Source organism: Fistularia commersonii, chromosome 4, assembly GCF_037954325.1.
Source record: "Fistularia commersonii isolate RoL2024-O1a breed Wild chromosome 4, RoL_Fcom_v1.0, whole genome shotgun sequence".
Classification (NCBI taxonomy): Eukaryota; Metazoa; Chordata; class Actinopteri; order Syngnathiformes; family Fistulariidae; genus Fistularia; species Fistularia commersonii.
In genome coordinates this window covers 2,248,746-2,270,097 of record NC_141287.1, presented here as the reverse complement: position 1 = coordinate 2,270,097, position 21,352 = coordinate 2,248,746, and the positions used below count along the sequence as shown (strand labels likewise).

At 41.4% G+C, this 21,352-nt stretch overlaps 1 protein-coding gene across 4 annotated transcripts; it reads right to left on the bottom strand.

The window, feature by feature from the left end:
- Window positions 1-882: 882 nt before the first annotated feature.
- LOC147234379 (uncharacterized) lies at window positions 883-12,914 on the bottom strand. 4 transcript variants are annotated; one of them, XM_086144689.1, is made up of 10 exons: window positions 12,647-12,914; window positions 11,372-11,834; window positions 11,167-11,292; window positions 10,825-11,057; window positions 10,482-10,619; window positions 9,173-9,260; window positions 8,871-9,076; window positions 8,697-8,777; window positions 3,420-3,501; window positions 883-3,049 (listed from the first exon to the last, which is right to left on the bottom strand). In XM_086144689.1, exons 2-10 carry the CDS (start codon window positions 11,799-11,801, stop codon window positions 2,871-2,873), a joined length of 1,563 nt encoding a protein of 520 aa, XP_086000815.1. In that variant the 5' UTR covers window positions 11,802-11,834; window positions 12,647-12,914; the 3' UTR covers window positions 883-2,870. The 4 variants fall into 4 exon arrangements, with proteins under 4 accessions (XP_086000815.1, XP_086000818.1, XP_086000817.1 ...); XM_086144692.1 differs by having other exon boundaries at window positions 11,257-11,292; window positions 12,647-12,905; XM_086144691.1 differs by having other exon boundaries at window positions 12,606-12,892.
- Between the last annotated feature and the right edge of the window lie 8,438 nt (window positions 12,915-21,352).

Sequence of the window (21,352 nt, the reverse complement as noted above, 5' to 3'; positions counted from 1 at the left end):
TAATGTCCTTAAAACAAGTCAAAATGAATCTGTGTTGCTTCCTGAGTGGACACTATGATTTCACACAAGTGGGATTGACTTGGAGTTACATTGTGTTGGTCAAGCGTTCCCTTTATTTTTTTTCGAGCAGTATATTTAGTCGAGCATCCTGCTGGTGCAGAACACCATTTGCTTCAACATCGGCAAGGGACAACAGCCAACCAAGAGAGCCATTGCCTTTGTCCGAGCAGCGGCGAAACCTCAACCCTCCAAGAAGACACAGGGCGGCCTGCTTTCAACAGCAAGGAACTGGCAACTCTTGGTTGATCTGGAGAGGCGGCTCCGTTACCCAGACGACACTCCGTCCAGATATAGTGTCGAGGTCGACTTCCAGCAGGCAGGTGGTGCTCCTCGGGTTAACAGTTCCCTGGGAGGACAGAATGGAGGAAGCCCAGGAGAAGGAAAGAACAAAATACGTAGAGCTTGTGGCTGAGTGTTGGAGGAACGGTTGGAATGCCCGCTGCAAGCCTACTGAGGTGGGCTGCAGGGGCTTCGCAGGCAGATCCTTACAACGTCCCCTTGGGACTCCTTGGAATTTGCGGACTGCAGAGGCGAAGAGCCACCGAGAACATCTTAGAAGCAGCTGAGGGTGCTTCACGGTGGCTGGGGGGGAGGTGCGGCGTAGTGCGCTAACCGGGGACTGGTCAACCCTGGCTGGGTCACCTGGGTGAGGGTGCGTGACGAAGACCCGAAACACCCGGTGATCTCGGGAAAGTCACCGAAGATGCGTCCGGGTTGCACCACCCGGTGTATTTTAGGTCTAGTCTCTGTGTGACAGTAATTCGAGTGTTTATTATCAGGCCAGATTGTTTTGCAGATAAGTTTACAGAGCCACTTTAGGTCAGCTTTTTGATGATGTTTATTCAATTTAGATAGGAAGTCATAATCACATGTATCCCATTGTCACCTGGTTGCTATTTCTCTGAGGAAACATATAGCGGGGCAAAAAATATTTAGTCAGCCACTAATTGTGCAAGTTCTCACACTCAAAATATGAGAGGCCTTTAATTTTCATCATAGGTGCACTTCAACTATGACAGACAGAATAAGGGGGAAAAAATCCAGGAAATCGCAATGTAGGATATTGAATGAATTAATTGGTAAATTCCTCAGTACAATAAGTATTTTGTCACCTACAAACAAGCAGGATTTCTGTCTGTCACAGACCTGAAACTTCTTCTTTAAGAGGCTCCTCCGTCCTCCATAACGTTATCTGTATCAATGGCACCTGTTTGAACTGGAGAGTTCAAACAGTGTATAAAAGACACCTATCCAAAATCTCAGTCACACTCCAAACTCCACTATGGCCAAGATCAAAGAGCTGTCAAAGGACACCAGAAACAAAGTTGTAGACCTGCATCAGGCCTGGAAAACTGATTCTGCAATAGGTAAGCCGCTCGATGTGAAGAAAGCAACTGTCAGAGCAAATGCTAGAAACTGGTAGAAATACAAGGCCACTGATAATCTCCCTTGATCTGGGGATCCATGCAAGAAATTCACCCCATGTGGTCAAAATGATCACAAGAACAGTGAGCAAAAAAATCACCTGTATGACCTGCAGAGAGCTGGGACCAAAGTGACAATGTCTATCTTCAGTAACACACAACACGACAAGGGACTCAAATCCTGCAGTGCCAGACGTGTCCCACATCGGCAAATGCGAATGCACTATTAAGGTTTTTTGACAGTGACTCCATATTCCGAAATGTTCATGAAAATAAAATTTTCTTATAAATGTATTTATGGCATATCTGAATCTTATTTTGAAGGGATATTTAAACATGAGTCAGAGTGCTCTGAGCCCCCCCCCGGCCACAGTGAAATTATCAACCGTTGACAGGTCTGTGGTGGTAAAAAGGCTGAAGACCACTGCACTAGAGGACACCTGCATGGAGGAATGGGCCAAAATACCAGCTACAGTGTGTAAAACCTTGTATATGAACACTTGATGTGTGAAAAATGTTTGACCTCTGTCAATGCCAACAATACTTTGAACTTTGTTATTGACCACATACTTATTTTCCACCATAATTTGCAAATAAATTCAATAAAAATCAGACATACGATTTTCTGGATTTTTTTTTTCCCATTCTGTCTTTCCCAGTTGAAGTGTACCTATGTACCCATATTACAGGCCTCTCCTGTCTTTATAAGAGGGAGAACTTGCACAATTGATGGCTGACTAAATACTTTTCTGCTGCACTGTATCTCAATGTGACCTCCTTTCACTTGAATTAGCTAGTGGTGGCTAACCCGATGCAATCCTATGAAAACCTTGAGATAACATTCGCTGTGACTAGCTGCAATAAAAACACATTTTGAACTGAACTGAAACCCCGACAGGCGACTGGCGTATCCAGTAAACGGTGTGAGCAGATCCAGGACCCACATAAAAAGCGTAACATATGTTGGCAGAGGATGTGTTTGAGCTGGTGTTTGGTGTCAAATGTGGACAAGCTAACAAGTCAGGGAGGAGACTAATCAAGACAACCTGCTCAAACTCCATTTCAAATTCCATGCGAAAACAGCTTCCTATGATTCAACTACTTTTACACGGCAAAGTTCACACCTTGTGAACAAAGCCGGATTAATATTTTCTCATTTGACACAAGGATTTATACAAAGTGACATTTGTATAACTAATACAGCATGGTCAGACTGCAGGGGTTTACTTGAATAACTGCATTATCGACACATCTACACCCCGGGTTTCTCATCATGTGAAACATGTCCTTGAAATCCAATCTGCTTCAACAGGATTTGCTTCATTTCTAAGCTCAGGTCCTGAAACATCACTTGAGAATATCAGTGTCTCTCAGAGAGATACTCTGCTATGTCGTGCTCCCTTGGGGGAAGGAGCAGGAAGGGGACAAGGAAGTCACAGGGTGCTGAGAAGAAGCCATACCGGGGCCCCTCATGAGCAGAGGTGGGGGAGAGGGGGTGATGAAGGGGGGAGCCGCAGAGATGTTTGCTCCTGCCGTAGTGTTGCTGTGGCTGCTGGAGGTGGAAGCTGAAAAAAAAATAGGCCGTTGTGTGGTTAAATAGAAGAGAGTGACAAACTGAAGACATGAAGCACGTATTGAATTCATTCAAACCACAACATCCTGTCTCCCAAATAGCTCTGACTTCTAAGAAGCCGAACTTTTCTTTGGAAATGAAGTCAGTTCCGATGCAATATGACTTAACTCATGCTATCCGAAGTGTTTGAATTAAAAATGTGTGCGTTAGTATGGTGCCACTGGAAATTTGAAATTACTAAACATTTCATATTGTGTATTACTGTGAAAGGGAAAAATTAAGATCTCAGAGAGCGGAATTATACTGAAATAGAATGAGAGGCTGAATGATTGACAAGCAGTGCACACACTGTCTCATCTTACCACAAGGCATTCGGAGCTGCTGCTGCTGCTGCCTGCTGATGAGGAAAGTAGTTTGACAGTGATCTGCAGCTCCGTCTTGAGCCTGGGGATGAATTTTTGTGAGCTTAGCGAGACACTTGTCTTAGTTTATGGCAGTGGGAAAAAGGCAAGGTAAGGTTTTTAACTGTGCCAGTTTTCTGAAAGTTATTCGGATTCTTTGGCAATTTTCACACACACATCCCTGATTGAATTAGTTTGGAATAAAGCAGGTCAATAAACAAAGCATCTCAGAAAATTTGAATATCATGGAAAAGTTCAATATTTTTTGTGACTCATGTCAGAAAGTGACATGTTTACATATCATATTGATTTGTTCCACATAGGGCTAAGATTTCAATCCTTTATTTCTTGAAAATTTGAAAGTTACGGCTTAGAGATATTGAAAACCAACTTCAGTGTCTCCGAATATTAAGAAGATCAGGATTTTCTAAACAGAAATGTCAGGGTTCTGAAAAGTATGTTCATATCTTTGCACTCAATACTTGGTCGGTCTCCTTTTGCATAAATTACTGCATCAGTGCAGCGAGGAATGGAGGGGATCAGCTTGTGGCACAGCTCAGATGTGATGGAAGCTCAGATAACTTTGATAGCAGCCATCAGGTCATCTGCATTGCTGAATCTGGGGTCAGGAGTCAGCGACCTTTAACACCCAAAGAGCCATTTGGACACGTTTTCCACGGAAAAGAAAACACTGGGAGCCACAATTACTTTTTGATGTCTAAAATAAAGGTACTACTGTATATATTGATTTTTCTTGCCTTTATACTTTGTATAAACAACTTAGTGTGTTGCTTATGAAATCCATGAAGTGCTACAGAGAAAATTTTATTTCATTTATGTAATGAACACATTTTGAAATACTGAAAAAATAATAATGGGTGGCCCATCCTTAAGGGTAGTCAAAGCAGCAAGGTGAACAGCTGCGGGGGAACCCCGAAGGTTAAAAAGAAAGTTTCTTTAAAAAATGTTTTTCTTTTTATTTAATAAATGCATTTTTTTTAAAAGAATAATAACAAAAAAGTGAGTTTAATGTCTCTTTCAAATGAATTAAAAAGCTGAACTTAAATGATCCATGTAGCAAACAAATCCTGATATCACCTTTCGGCTTGCAGAGCGTGTAGCGGAGCCTCAAATGCTCTATTTTCTTCAGATATTTTTCTTTTCTTAAATTTCTCCATATTTTGCCGGTTGAAAGTCTTTGCGGGTATATCGGCTTCCATGAGTGTGACGTTTTAGGCGTCAAAAAAAAAAAAAAAGGATATACTGTATTTTCCGCACTATAAGGCACATCGGATTACAAGGCGCACCTTCAATGAACGGCCTATTTTAAAACTGTTTTCATATATAGGGTGCACCGCATTATAAGGCGCACAGAATAGAAACTACTGTATTGGCTGGGGTTGCGTTATGCATCCACTAAATAAAGCTGTGCTAAAAGGAAATGTCAACAAAACAGTCAGATAAGTCAGTCGATCAAACTTCATTAACAGAATACAAACCAACGTTCCGACAACTCCGTTCACTCCCAAAACAAGTTAGTGGTCATCTTGTTGCTTCTTCCACTTCCGTACCATTGATTTATTAATGTCGAATTCTCTCGCTGCTGCTTTATTCCCATGTTATACTGTGTGACTGATCGCCTTGAACTCTGTGTCATTAGCGTGTCTTTTGAAAGGTGCCATTTTGGGATCTTCATACACACACACACACACACACACACACACACACACACACACACACACACACACACACACACACACACACACACAAGTGGTGTGAGACTGGAATTCCCCTATACCGTTTTTACCGCTATTACTTCGGCAATACCCCCTGATATGGTAGCAATAATTAACGAATATTGATCCATATATACGGTGCATCGGATTATAAGGCCCACTGTTGGTTTTTGAGAAAATTAAAGGCTTTCCGGTGCGCCTTATAGTGCGGAAAATACGGTTTTATTTTATTTTAATATTTCAAGATCACAACAATCTTCCGATTTAGAACTAACATTGAAAAAAAGAAAGTAACACCAATAAAATACACTTCAATTAAATCTACTGCTCAAAAAAAATAAAGGGAACACTTGAACAACACAATGTAACTCCAAGTCAATCACACTTCTGTGACATCATAGTGTCCACTCAGGAAGCAACACAGATTCATTTTGACTTGTTTTAAGGACATTACATCAAAGTTGGATCAGCCTGGAGTTTGTTTTTACACTTTAATTTTGAGTGTGATTCCTCATCCAGACCTCCATGGGTTGATACAATTGATTTCCATTGATCATTTTTGTGTGATTTTGTTGTCAGCACATTCAACTGTGTAAAGAGCAAAGTATTTCATAAGAATATTTCATTCATTTAGATCTAGGATGTGTTTTTTAAGTGTTCCCTTTATTTTTTTGAGCAGTGTACTTATACTTAAATGTGTTCCCAAGCCACTCGCAGCCACGGGTTGCCGACCCCTGCTCTAGATGTTACCCTGTGATTTCTCTACGGGCTTGAGGTCAGGCAAGTTTGCTTGTCAATCAAGCATAGTCACACCACGGTCCTTGAACAAGCTTTTGTATCTTTGGCAGTATGATCAGGTGCCAAGTCCTGCTAGAGAATAAAAATAGCACCACCATAAAGCTTGTCAGCAGAAGGAAGCATGAAGAGATCTAAAAATGTCCTGGTAGATGGCTGCAGATTTCAGGAAAACCCAGTGGACCAACAGCAGCACATGACATGGCAGCGCAAATCATCACTGACTGTGGAAACCTCACACTGGACTTCAAGCGCTCTTTCTTCAGACTCTGGGACCTTGATTTCCAAATGACATGCAAAATTTACTTTCATATGAAAAGAATACTTTGGACCACTGAGCAACAACCCAGTTCTTTTTTTTACAAACCCAGGCACGCTGGCTGATTCAAGACTGGCTTAACAGGAAGAATGCGACATTTGTCTAGACCAGGGGTCGGCAACCCGTAACACCCAAAGAGCCATTTGGACCCGGTTTTCTCGAAAAAAAAAAAAAATACTGGGAGCCGCAATTACTTTTTGACGTCTAATATAAAGGTACCACTGTATATATTGCTTTTTATTACCTTAACACTTTGTATAAATAAGTGTATTGTGTGTTGCTTCTGAAATTCACAAAGTATTACGGAGAAAATTAAATGTTATTTATGTAATGAACTCATTTTGAGCTTTGGGCTTTCAGAGCGTTTAGCGCAGCCTTGACCTGAATTTTAAAAATAAATCGGGAAAAAAAAAAAATCACCGTGTCAGTAAACAATAAAAAATAAATATTTGCAAAATATCTTCATAAATATTTATTTTAGCTGGTTTATGGGACTTCTGCGCACAGCATCTGCAAATCGGGACTTTACCGGCTGGCGGGTATACCGGCTTCCGCGAGTGTGACGTTATTTTGAGCGGCGAAAAATAATAAATATAATTTTATTTAATAATTCAAGATCACAATAATCTTCCAACTTAGAACTAACAGTTAAAAAAAGGAATTAACACAAATGACACACTTTTTGACACACTGAATTTTGTGTTTCAATATCTGTAAGCAATAATTATCAACACTTGATGAAAAATTTCTCTGTATGTGTAATGAATCGACAATACATGGGTTTAACCATCTGAAACAGTGGCAAAACATTTAACTTTTTCATGACATTCTAATCTTTTCAGGATGCACCTTAAGATTTTTTTTTTTCTCAGAATAATTGAAATTGATCTCATCTTGTTGTAAGTAGCAGATGACCAAAAGTTTTGGGACAATGTTTTACAATGTGCAAACTCGGAGACACAAACAGGCATGGGTGAGACAAGCCTAGAGGCAGCTGATTGCGATTTGTAACCAAACTGAATGTAACTATTTCGATTCCCATCTTCATTAATAAGGTAAAAGATTTCATTTCACTTCTAGCAAGAGATTTTACATGTACCGTATTTTCCGGACTGTAAGTCGCGTTTTTTTTCATAGTTTGGCCGGGGATGCGACTTATACTCTGGAGCGACTTATGTGTGAAATAGTTAAGCTCTCTTGCTCTGATGTGTGTGTGTCTTTAATATGACAGCGATCGTCACACACACACACGCCAACCAATCAAAATTCAGCAGGGGGGGGGTCATGGCAGAAGTGCGTTGTGAAAAAAGAAGCTACCAGCGACTTCTGTAACTATGAAAATTGATCATTTCAACATTCTTGGTAACTCATAAAAACAACTGAGAAGGGCTGAATGAAAATGGCACCGAAAAGAAAATCATATTCTGCAGGTTACAAGCCGGAAGTAATGAAATATGCAGCCGAAAATGGCAATCGAGCAGCAGAGAGAAAGTTTGAAGTTAGTGTGAAACTTGTAAGGGACTGGCGAAAAGCGGAGGTTACTCTTACTGAAATGTAGAAAACTAAAAAAGCTAATCGCGGGCTAAAAGCTAGCTGGCCTCGGCAAGAGGAACGAGTTCACACTTGGTGCTTGAACAACGTGCTGCCGGGAGAGGCTTGTCAACAGGACAGTTGCATCTTCAACCCAGGTAGTTGCCAAGGAGATGAATAGAAATGAGTTTACGGGAGGAGCTTCCTGGTGTTACCGCTTCATGCGACGCAATCGCCTCTCTACCAGAGCAAGGACGCCATCCTGTCGGGATCCAGAAAGGCTGGAATAATTGGAACTGCAAGTGACGATGACTCCGACGTAAGCGACGTACCGGTAGAAGAGGAAGCGGCGCACTGTCTACCTTTGGAGTTGGCGCAGTTGTTCAGAAGTGACACCGAAGAAGAAGATTTCGTTGGATTCAGTGATTAAGAGTGACATAGATTGTTTGGTTGTAGCATGTAGCATGCTATCGTTAGTCGAATGACTCTTACTGTAATATGTTACATTAGCATAGCCTACCAGGCACGTTCTCAGTTCGTTGTTTATGCGTCATATAGGCTATACTTATTCAGCCTGTTGTTCTCTATTCTATTTTCATTTTAAATTGTCTTTCAAGATGAAATGTCTATTCTTGGTGTTGGATTTTATTAAATAAAGCCCCCCCCAAAAAATGCAACTTATACTCCAGTGCGACTTATATATGTTTTTTTCCTTCTTTATTACGCATTTTAATGGCTGGTGCGACGTGTAGTCCGGAAAATACGGTGTACATCAAAAAGGCCAAATCATTTGCTAGATTCGATATTGATTCAATATTGTAAGATGGGTCTGACTGTAACAAAACATCTCGAACTCACCTGGTTCAAACAAGCCTGAAGTTTCCGCTTTGCCCTCCATCTGGCCACCCTAAGCCTGGTCTTCTCTCGACGCTCTCGCACCTTCGAAACCCGCAATCATAGCAAGACTTTTGATAACATTCTGACATCATGAAATATGAAAATCAGTAGTGGCAAAGAATATTTGCGGCTTACCAAATCTGCTAGCAGAGGCTGCGGCAAGGTTTTCTCCAGCTCTCTGCGTCTGTTGAGGCTTCGTCGACGGAGCTCGTTTCTGCGCAGTTTGTACTCTTCATACAGGCTGAGGTCTTTTGTCCACAGATGCATCACCTGACGAGGCGGCACTCCAGGTGGCATGGCGGCGACTGAGGGTAAGGGGGGCTCTGACTGGGGTATAGTGTCTGAGTGCACACACCATTTATATTGATCAGTTTAAAATCAAGTTCAAGCACTGGTCTTGTGACTTTTACCTTTTCTATTTCACAAACACTACTCACAGGAGCCTTGTCCAGGTGAGCTGAAGCCAGTGGTGCAATGTCTCTGGCTGGCATGAAGTTCAGCCCAATCCCCTGCTGATATCTGAGCCTGGGAAAAAAAAGTGACATGAAAACAAAAAAAGATAATTTACATCTAACATGCAGAGCATCGAATTTAGCAAAGTTAAATGAGGTTGTTTAACTGAGTTGTATCATCACACCTCCATGTGTTGAGAATATTAAGTTATAGCAAATCTATGGGCAAGCGAGAAAATATGTTTTAAGATTTTTTTTCTCTCTTTTTTTTAACTGCACAAACAAATCAATCCTTGCAAAAATCATGATCAGCCCCTGCCATTTTCAACGGTTACTTCTAATTATGTATGTGTATTACACCAATTCAAGATTGTGTGCCTTGTGTATACAGTATACCCTTGTTTTTCGCAGGGGTTACGTTCCAAAAAGAACCCATGAAAGGCAAAATCCGTGAAGTAGAAACCTTTATATTTTTTTTACAATTATCATACAATTAAATACTCTATTATACATTGAAAAGAAAGTACAAACCATTTTACAGTTTTGATACAGTATTCTCGCTTTTGTGCAGATAACGTTTGTATCCAACGTAATGTTTTTTTTTCCTGCGGTCATTAATCCACAGAGCTAATGCAAACTCCATCCTTACTATGGTCTTGTTGCGGACAGTTGCAACCCTTTTTGCATCCTCATCAAAACTTCTTGCCGCTGTCGTCCTAATGTTTTTTTCTTCCTTCTTTACAGAACGAAGGGAAGATTCATTAATTCCGTAATGCCGACCTACAGCCCCATAGCTTTTACCTTCCCTTAGCGTGTCCAGAAGTTTAGCTTTATCTGCGATAGATAGCATCTTCCGCTGCCTTTTGGGCCCTGCAAGGTGCTTTTGTCGGTCCAGAGCGTTTTGTCAACGTCATGGGTTTTAGAGAAACTCGAAATTGCAAGAGAATTTGCACGTACGTCATGTAAATTTGGCAAGCTGTTTTACGTACGTGTGCATATTAAACTGCAACGTCATTGATGCACGAGTAGAGAAGAAGCGGAGTGACTTTTTAGCCAATTAGAATGCAGAACACAACGCACAATGCTAATCCGTGAAGTAGCGAAACCGTGAAAAGTAAACCGCGTTATAGCGAGGGATCACTGTATACTGAATATATACATACATACAGATACAAACACACACACGCACATACGCACATAATCAAATAACCTGGTACTAAATTAATCACTTTCTTCATGGTTTTGCAACATTTGATTTCTTCTCCTGGAGATTTAGGATGGAACCTGCCCTTACCTCTGACTCTGGCACATGACTGTGCTTCATCTGTGTGTCCAGCAGCAAACTGGCCATGACCTCTTGCTCCTCATCTGGTTCCTCTTTGATACAGATAATATGTTCCTCTTCCTCGTGCTGTTGCGCCTCTTTTTTGACCTACATTACAAAAGGAGATAGAGTCTCTATAACTGAAAAATGAATATAAGTACAATTTGAGTATAACGCAAACACACATGACCGAAAAATGGAATGTCTCTGTTGTTTTTCTAATTAATTGTGGAATGTTTATCAGTCACTCTCCCTGCTCCTTTGCCCAAACAAAAGTATTATTGTGTGCATGTGTGTGAGTGTGTTTTGTCACCTGTAAAACTGAGACAGGCAAAGTGGAGCGGTCAGCTTGACTCCTACCACTTGGGGACAAACAGGAAGCTGTGGTGGGCTGCTCCTCCAGAGTCAGGCTCTGGACAGGGGGAGGGATCGCAGTAGTGTCTATTCCCTCTGTGCGTGGTTGCACTGTGACCGTCCACACACAGTCCACGTCCTGCTCCTCATCCTTACTCAGGGAAACATCTTGTTGTGTCGGACACAATAAACCTGAGAAAACACACACACGCACAAAACTAAGATCAGGCCGTGGAGATTCCGCCTCACTCACCAAAGATCGACTTCCTCTTCAGCCATTAGTGATCCCTTTCAGCTTTACCTGTGCTGCTGTCCAGAGATTCTGTCACTGTGCTCACGGACAGCAACAGGTCAGATTCATTTGAACTAGCAACATGCACATCCGACTTGCCTTGCACTTTGCAAACACTCAGCAGGGGGTTGCACTCTGGAAGGATAAAAACGGATGTGTTGAATCCTTCTGAACAAAAAAAGCAACGTGTACCTCTCATTTCTGCACTCCGTACCTTGATGGCTTCTTGCAAGTGGTCCTTCAGCTGCCCCTGTCTGAGTCAAGCTTGATGAGGATGATGCCTCAGTGCAGGAGATGCCTTCTACAGGGGGGAAGGTGGACTGGTGGATGCGGACCAGAGTGGAGGCAGAAGCTCTCTGCTGCAGCTCCTCCTCCACCCCCTGCCTGTAGTATTTCAGTTTAAGCTCAGTGTATCGCAGCTTGGCTCGAATGTTATCATTCTCCTTCTCCTTCAGGGCCTTCTCCCTCTGCAGTGCAACAACATCCCTTTTCATTAAAGCAACTTGGGCCTTCAGCTCCTCGAATTTGACCCCGACCACTTTGAGCATCTCGGCCAGCACCGTCTCGACTGCTCCGTTCACCGCCTGCTCCACCACCGCACCCATTTGGCCTCGGATTAGTGACACGGCGATACTGACATCCATCTTCACAATTAAACCACAGATTTGGTTTGTTTTCTGCAACAGAGCCAACCATATAAAACAAAATTAATTACACTGTACATTCAGGTAGCTGAGGATATTATTTCAGACATCCATGATAGCTGACCTCTTTTACCTCTACACATGTTAACCAATACCAAATGAATTGCAAAATAAATGATCTATTTTAGAATCAAAGAAGATTTATAGATATAGTGAGAGAGAATCTGAAGTTAGTTGGTGTGAGGATACAGAGACTAGTGCTAGATGGAGAAGGTTGATTGGCTGTAGCGACCCCAGAAGGGAAAAGCCGAAAGGGAAAAAAGAAGACAATCATGGATATTCATTCAATTGAAACAAATTTGTATATTCTTTTAAATATTTGCAAAATTACAGCTGATAAAATGTGAACGTTCCTTTGCAGTGGTCACTTGTTGTTAAAGGCATCTGGTACAACAAACACACGGCTTTGTTTACAGCCGCATCCGTTGCACGAACACGCGTTTGGATGCGAGACCTGAATGTTGACGTAGTTCGAGCTACAAAAAACACTAATGGTCAGCTTTAAAAATTAAATTAAACCCCACTTGTCTTTAACACAGCACTATAACTACAGGACAAATAAGAAATGACCATGGAAAATGCTTCAAATATCAGTTCAGTTTCGACGTTCTTAAAACACGACATGGAGGGTGTTGTCCTGGGTTCAGGAACCCCCCGCCCCCCCTCCAAAAAATGCCTATCGGATAAAACATATGTTGCCAGAGGCTGCGAATCCCCGACAAACCCCGACGTCTATTTAATCACGTTTAAGTCATGTTGCTGTAAAAATTATAGTAGACACTCACTGCCAGGCGCCTTAGCCTCCGAAGGCTAACCCGAAGGCTAACCCGAAGGCTAACCCGAAGGCTAGCCCGGAGAGCTGCGGCACAGGACGTCTCTGGAAACCGTTGAAATCCAGCCGATATAGGTCGCCTCACACCTCAGAACCGATTCCAATTTTGTTTTTGTTTTTTTGCTCTTCTTCGTTTTTGACTTTGGTTTGTAATGTGCGGATAATGGAGTGCCACAATAGCGCCACCAGCTTGTGCAGTATAAACTCTTCTTCGCCGGGTTTCGCCGTCAGCTTTTCCACCTTCCTTCACTTTGCTCCCACCTTCTGGACTTACTGCTAAAAACTGTCAAGATCGAATTTCATCCAAGACAAAGGTTAAAGGGCAACGCTTGACAATTTTACCGCAAACCGGGGTGGGTAGATTGTTATAATATAATAATAAACGTGAAGCCACTGTGTTCTCGTATGCAACTTTATTAGCAGCTTCCTTGAAACATTGCGCCAACAACATGAGTATAACATCAAGGCTCTGGTAACATCCTCTCTCGCCATTAAATAAATGATAATAATAAGATAAAACTCACGTGGAAAATAAATAAATGACCAGAACCAGAAATTCCACATTTCTTCCTCTATCTAAATATAAACCACTTGTATCATTATTATTATTATTATTATTATTATTATTATTATTATTATTATTATTATTATTATTATTCTTATTATTATTAAACACTACATAAATGTTATTTTTCAACAGCTGAAATAAAGTTGAAATAAAGTCTGAAGGATCAGATAAGACTCGGCTCACTAAAAAGAGCCGCCTCTTTCGGCTCCCAATCGGCTCTTCAGATTTTTTTGTTGCTTTAATCGACATATCACCAACAATAATGTAACATTATTCACAAAATGAATTAATAATTAATTAAAAAATGTATTATACTATTATATTATAATAGCCTTTATTTTTCGCTCTACAGTGAACTTTTGACTAATTTGAGCTTTTAACTTTTTTATACTAAGCAACTTTAAAGTCAAGCAACATAGACTCCCTGAAAAACACACGACTCAACAAAATGTAAATTATAAAATATTTACTTTTCAGTGCAACAACAAATAAACTATGAAATACAAAAATAAACTTTTAGCTTTTTTATACGTAACAAATTTAAAGTGAAACACAGGATCCCTGAAAAACACACAAAATATAAATTAAAATATTTACAGATCTCCAAAAAATAAATGATAAAATACAAAACAATTTTAGCTTTTTATACACTCAACAAATTTATAGTCAAAAAAACAACAAAGAATCCCTGAAAAAAATGCAAAACAACAAAATAAAATAATTAAAAATTAAAAATAAATTAAAAATATAAACTCTTCAGTGCTATAAACTATAAAATACAAGAACTTTTAACTATTGACCCATCAATTTTTAACCAATTAAGACTGAAACAACACGGAACTCCTGAAAAACACGCAAAAAATATAGATTAAAATGTGTAAAACAAAAAGAAAACGATCAGCAGTCTCTACTGAAGATTGGCATTTAGAAACACCAAGTGCAGACACAGTGACGACGCCACACATATTGACCAATCATGTGCGCCTTCAAGAGAAAAAAAAGCGTCTCGAAAGGAGCCGGTTCCTGATTGGTGGGGAGCCTATAAAGTGCTCCCTATAAAGTGCATGCAGTTTTGAAGGCTTCATTGCCTCATTAGAGAGCCGGTTGCTGCATATTATGCAGAGCGGACTTGGTGCTTGGGAATCACCTGTCAGGATTGTCCATATTTCAAATAGGACTCCTGGTATTGTCTGTAAAAAGCTTTCTTTTTCTTGGAAGTCGTAGGCTGTTCTTCTCTCTCTTCACTGTGCCTTTTCCCCATTCGCAAAAAAAAAAACTTTCCAAAGACGTCTGTTTCTTGCTAATTTTGCTCGCTGGGTTAAATTTTCCTGCTCAAGTGAGCGAGATGTAACCGTGAGAATCCGGTCATTTTTCAAAATAAAAGATTTTCAGACTCAGATAATAAATAAAACGGAAATGACTAATTATATCTTGTGCGGCCCGGTACCAATTGATCCACGGACCGGTACCGGTCCGCGGCCCGGGGGTTTGGTATTCAAGCAGAGGCGGGCCTTCACTTAGGCCTTCAGTGGTGCTCCGAATCAATCCACCCCCCAATAATTAGTTTACGGCTATAAAAAAAACCTTTCCTGCACCCATTGTGGGTTGACAATACCAATATTAAACAAACACAACTATATAGTGTTTCTGTTTGCAGCTTGCTAGTACGCTTCTCCTCGCTAATACACTTGTCCACTCTCTGGTTATGCAATCAGAGGGTGTGAATACCTGATGTTGCTGTAGCCTGCTAGAAGGCTGCGATGTCGCCAACTCAAAATCTGATTGGTTGAAGGAACAGCGTCATCGACACCGTTTCTTTGTGTAAAGGGCCAGCAGAACTGATTGTGCAGCCCCCCCCCAAACACACACATACACTCACACACACAGGCAGATTCCTTTGACTTTGACCCCGCCTGGCAACAGATTATGGCTGAAATGTGATTGGTTAATATGAAAATGTATGTCTGGAAGCGGCACAACCAGGAGAAAAGCTATGAAAGGAAGTGAACAGACCATATGGAATTATTTAATAAGTATCTTGGTTCATCCATGATGGGTAAATTCGTTCTCTGCAATTAACCCATCATGGATGAACCATGAACAGGAGGCTGCCGTCCTCCAGCCCCAGGGGAGCAGTTAGGGCTTCGGTGTCTTGCTCAAAACCTTTAGACGGTAGGAGCCAGGAATTGAACCGGGAATGCTCAGTTCCAAAGACAATTGATCTACCTCCTGCACCACGCCATCCCAAAACCAGCAAAACATGATTTTCACACTAAAACCCTAACCCTAACCCAAAAACATAATGATGAATACTTCTGACTTCTGCTGTTGCCTTTGAGAGACCAGTTCAGAAAGGCGTGGCTTTACCTTGGCAAGTGTCATGGCATTTTTGTGACAAAGTCTGCTCCTTTGTTTTTATATCCAGCATCCTCAAAAAGGATTGCTTGCAAAGACATGTTTTAACAACACCAGGGCTTTCTTAGCAATAACAGGGTAAGTTACCATTTGTTGACACCAAAACGTTGAAAAAAATGTTATTTATCCAGTTCATTTGCAGTGCGCTCTCTGGGGATAGGATTTCTTGTACAGTGATAGTGTGCGAGCAGTGCGCAATTGCGCTGTTGTGCAGCTTAGAGGGAACATTAGCTCCAGGGGAACCTTTTTGTTTTGCATTGGCACAGACAGTAAGAGTGTTATCCTCCGCACCTGGAGGCCACGCCTCACCAGAGGGGAATCGGCTAATCAAGCCTGAGTATTTAAGGCCGACCCAACGTTTCAGTGAGGGTCCGGTCGCGTTCGAAAACGCTTGAATAAACCAACCTGCAATTCTACGTACCTGTGTCTGTCTGTCCTGGGGGGGAAACTGTAACAAAGAGACTACAATAGGACTGATGTATCGTAAATGTCTGGTTAGGACCTTAAGCAACACACTTTTTGTAACCAATCATAGTAAAGAAGATGAGACAACATGGAGATTGAAGTAACCACATCATAGATGTGCTGCACCGCAGGGAATTATAACCATGAATCATCAAATGGGTTTATTGTATTTTAATTTTCTCCCTGCAATACTTTGCACCTCTTTGTCATTCTATTTCTTGCCAGTACAGACCGTCTTTGTCATGCAGTAAATCACAAGAAAACTGCCAAAGTTCCTTCAGTGCGGTAGGGGCTATAGTTGCAATATTGCTCAAGTATACAGAGTTCTATTACAAACCTTATAACCGACTAATTTGGCTGGTGTTGTCCAGGGTCAAACATGTATCTTCAAAATTTCAATTGTTTTTGTTTCAAATTGATTCTCCATCAGGAGTAACAACTGATCATAGTGATGATAACTTGGTTTTATTTTGGGGCGTTGGCGAGCTGACAAGGTTCCGCAGGAGAATAATGAGTATGGCTCTCCGTCTACCCCTGTCATCTCTTTCTTTAACCGAAATAAATGCTTTGCTATTTTACAATACACTCCCCATGTGTGATTTTTAGCATCAAATGCTGCTAATTTCTCTACATATTCAGATTAAACATATTTATAGTTGGACTTTACTGTTACTGTAATTCTCACTATTATTTTTTTTTTAATTTTATATCACCGTGGGATGTGAGAAACGTCGTCTCAATTCTTCTATATGTCTGGTACAGGCAGAGAAGTTGACAATAAAACTGACTTTCACTTTGACTGACTTTTTATGTCTTGAGGACATAATTAATTTGGTGATGGTACAATTACTCTTCTTCACATTACTCCAGGCTCTGTTCTCTCTTATACAAAGGAACTACTTGGCATGGTAACAATATAAAGCCTTCAGCCATCATCTATTGGAAATTGTGAATTATTGCATGTCAATGTTCATCTCAGGATACCACAACATGGTTTAGAAGTATAGCTTATTTGTGTGTAACTCTAACTTTTGCTTTTCTTTCTCACATAGCTGTATGTACATGCGCTTCACCACATATTCCATTTCATTCGTATATCTAGAAAAAATGATTTCACACTATCATCACAAATACAGGTTAAAGGTCAGATTTTAAGGTATTTGATTTAGTGGGATCTCCATCTATGAGCTGTAACAAAGTGAAGTAAGAGTAGACCCACGGCCTGGAGATTCTCTGAGATTTTTCCAGACCCCTGCCCTCCAAAGTCAGAGCCCTTTTAAAGGACGGGCGTTCCTGCAGCAGCATGATCTGTCTATAGGGGACGACAAAAAAGATTTACAATTTCAGTCCACTCCATGTTTGATTTGCCAACATTGTCTTTTCATCTGGAACGTTTTTGTGTTATTTGAGTCACTTTGGAACTCGATCTGGGATGTTTGTTCTGCAGACACAACACTACAGTATATGTTGCATCCAAACTCTGCACAGTAGTCAAAGAAAGACACACACACATACTCAGCCTGGAGCTTGGACTTGTCTTCGAACTGCAAAGCGGCCTCTTCTTCTCTCCACCTTTTCTCCTCCTCTTTGACCCTTCTATCATCTTCTTCTTCCTTTGCCTTCCTGAGGAGGTATTCCACCCTCTTACTTTCATCAGTCTCCTTTATTGTGTCAAGGACGTTGTCTTGTCTTCTCTCTTCGTCCAGATGCAAAATTTTCACTTCAGCTAGAAGGTAATGTCAAACGGGTGTAAACCATCACTTGGCACTGTCACTGCTCATCATTACCTTAAACAATCTTTCTTTAATAAAGAAAATAACAACTGCCACAGGCCTATATAAATATTGCTTTTTGAAAAGCTTCTGTCAGTGGACATTAGGAAACTAATTCTATAACTCTTGTGCCCCAGAGAATCATAATCCGTTAGGATGTAATAGATGTAATAGATGATTCTAGCAATTATATGAAATAACCCCTCTGCAACCTTCATATCCTCTTTCACTACATCCATAAATCTTCTCTTTGGAGCTACTCAAGACCTCCTGCCTGGCAGCTCCAATTCCAGCATCCATCTAGCAATATATTCACTATCCCTCCTCTGTCCATGACTGAACACTCTTAGTCCTTGCTTCTCGACCATACAGCATCACTGGTCTTGTACACCTCCGACATTTTTCTCCACCCATCCCAACCCGCTTGTACTCGTCTCTTCTCTTTTCCACAATTTCCGTTGCTCTGGACTGTTGACCCCAAGTACCTGAAATCCTCCAGCTTCTTGATCTCCACTCCCTGTAGCCTCCCTGTAGCCTCCAACTGAGTTCCTCTCAATCACACACATATACACCGTCTTGCTGCGACTAATTTCCTCTCCTTTCCGGCACATACCTACACCTCTCTAGATTTTCCTCAACCTGTTCTCTGCTCTCTCTACGGATCACGATGTCATCTGCAAACATCATGGTCCAAGGAGATTCCTATCTAACCTCATCTGTCGGCCTGTTCATCACCACTGCAAACAAGAAGGGGCTCAGAGCTGATCTCCGATGAAGTCTCACCTCCACCTTGAACTTCTCTGTTACCCCTGCAGCACACTGTCTCACAGCTAGCATACATGTCCTGCACCAGTCTTCTCTGCCACTCCAGATTTCCTCATACAATACCAGAGTTCGTCTTTTGGCACCCTGTCATATGCTTTTTCTAGGTCTACAAAAACACAATGCAGCTTTCTCTTGCCTTCACTGTACTTCTTTGTCAGCATTCTCAAAGCAAATACTGCATCTGTAGTACTCTTTCAAGGCATGAAGCCATACTGCTGTTCACAAATGCTGACTTTTGCCCTCAGTCTAGTTTCCACTACTCTTTCCCATAACTTCAATGTATGGCTTATCAACTTTGTCCCTCTATAGTTGCCGCGATTCAGCACATCCCCTTTATTCTTAAAAATAGGCAACATCACATTTCATCTCCATTCTTCAGGCATCTTCTCACTCTCCAAGATCCTGTTGAATAATCTTGTCAGAAACTCTATCGCTGCCTCTCGTAGACACTTCCATACATACATCCATGGGTTCGGCTTCCGCCACTTTGTCTGCTCTGCCTTTGTCCTTTTTGATCTTCCTTGTCACCTTACAAACTTGTCATTCCAAAAACCACCATCCTATGCTGTCGAGCTACACTCTCACCTACAAACACTTTGCAGTCACTGATCTCTTTCAGGTTACCTCATTTTGTACAAGATGTAGTCTACCTGTATGCTCCTACCTCCGCTCTTATAAGTTACCTTGTCCTGTCTTGTCCTGTAAATATGCTCATCACTTCTTCATCCCCCCTACTGCCTGCACCAACATGCCCATTGAAGTCTGCACCAATTACCACTCTCTCATCTCTGGGGATATTCTCCATCCCTTCATCTAACTCATTCCAGAACTTCTCCTTCTCCTCAAAATCACATCCCACCTATGGGGCGTAGCCACTTACAACATTGAGAATCACTCCTTCAATTTCCAGTTTCAGACTTATAAGTCTATCTGGCATTCTTTTCACCTCCAGAACATTCCTAGCATTCCTCTTTAAAGATAACTCCTACTCCATTTCCCTTCCTGTCAGTACCATGATAGTACACCTTAAAACCTGCTCCCAAACTTCCAGCCTTATTACCTTTCCACCTAGTCTCCTGGACACACAGTATATCCACCATCTTTCTCCGCATCATGTTGACTAACTGCATTTATCTGTGCTTGGGACTGGCTCAGAGAGACACTGGCCCATGTCACCTTAAGGCTGGCACAGGAAAACACCGACCCATATCGCCTTGAGGCTGCATTGAAATAACCCCTCTGCAACCATATGAGGTATTTTATTCTGAAAAACTGCCTCATGTTTAAAGACTGATTATCTTCCTAAATATGTTAAGGTCTGACAGTTAGTCAGGACCTAATTAACAGTCGAAATGTAATAACAAATGAAAGCTCAGATATCAAGAGACAGACGAATCAGCCATCATTTAAGTCTGTTTCTTCTGTCATTCTCACCCATTCTCCTCTGTTTGCTGTCTTCTCTCATTCTCTGAAGCAGCACCATCCTTTTTCTCCTCTCCTCCCTTCTCTTCTGCTCCCTCTCTCGTCTGGCTTCTTCCTTCCTTCTTTGCTCCAGCTCGCCTTCCTCGGTTCTCTTCCTCAGTTCCTCTTTTTCTGCTTGTCTTTTTAGTCTTAGGGTTATATTGGATAGATAGGGATAGACAGGGTAAAGTGGATATTAGGAGTGGTTACAATTAAAGCCTTAAAGCCTTTCTTAAGCTTTAAAATCTTCGCCCAAATTTCTCTAAATTTCCAAACTAGCTGATATTACATAGACATCTTGGGAAAAGACAATTTAGGATTGACCCGGCTGTTGAATGTGATTTTTAGAATACATTCTGTTTATTTGTGCATAGCTGCCATTGTTTCATTTGAGATAAATAAACCTGAGTTCCGCAGCTTGTCTTCTCTCCTCTTCCAGCTCATTCCTCAGCCTCTCCTCCGTTTGCCGTCTCTCCTCCTGCATCCTCTGATCCTCCTGCTGCCTCCACTCTGATTGCACAGCTTGATGCTGAGCTCCAAACTTATTTTGAATTTCTTTGACCTTGTAGGAGTAAAACAAAAAGTTGTTCATTCATTCATTATCAATGCCACTGCACTCTCTCTGTCATCGGATGAGAGGCAGGATTGGTCGCCAGTCAACCATAGACCTTTGCTGACAAAAACAAGCAAACACAATTTTTCTGCTGTATAACAATTGGTGTAAGTAGGAAAACTTACAGCATTTGTTAAGCCGTTGAAAATCGGCAAGCAATGTGGTCGGTGAGAAATATTAAACCTTTTTTTTGCATCGCACCTCAGACATTACTGGATGTAACATCATCTGCTCTTCTGTTATCATGACTGTAGAGCAGGACGACGAGAGGTGACCACGAGAGGAAGACGCAGCCACATTGCGAGCCAGATGTGCTGCTTCATGTGAAAGTCCCTCTGAGGAGTTCTCAGTAGCAGGAGAAGATGCGGGAGATCCGAGTGATGGCACGGATTTATGGTCATTAGTTTGTGAGAGGACGTCACTGGAAGGATGATCTTTATCTGGCTTGTTTATTTTGTGGTGCTTTGGACTTGAAAAGGACTCTTTGGTGGGTTTCCAGTCAGACTGTTCCTCTGTTTTGTTCCTGAGCTTCTCTTTATC

Coding starts and splice junctions, on each gene's coding strand:
- LOC147234379 (XM_086144689.1), bottom strand. CDS start 11,801: ATGGATGTCAGTATCGCCGTGTCACTAATCCGAGGCCAAATGGGTGCG. Junction 9,261..10,481: donor GTCATGTGCCAGAGTCAGAG/GTAAGGGCAGGT, acceptor TTTTTTTCCCAG/GCTCAGATATCAGCAGGGGA. Junction 3,050..3,419: donor GCAGCTCCGAATGCCTTGTG/GTAAGATGAGAC, acceptor TTTTTTTTTCAG/CTTCCACCTCCAGCAGCCAC.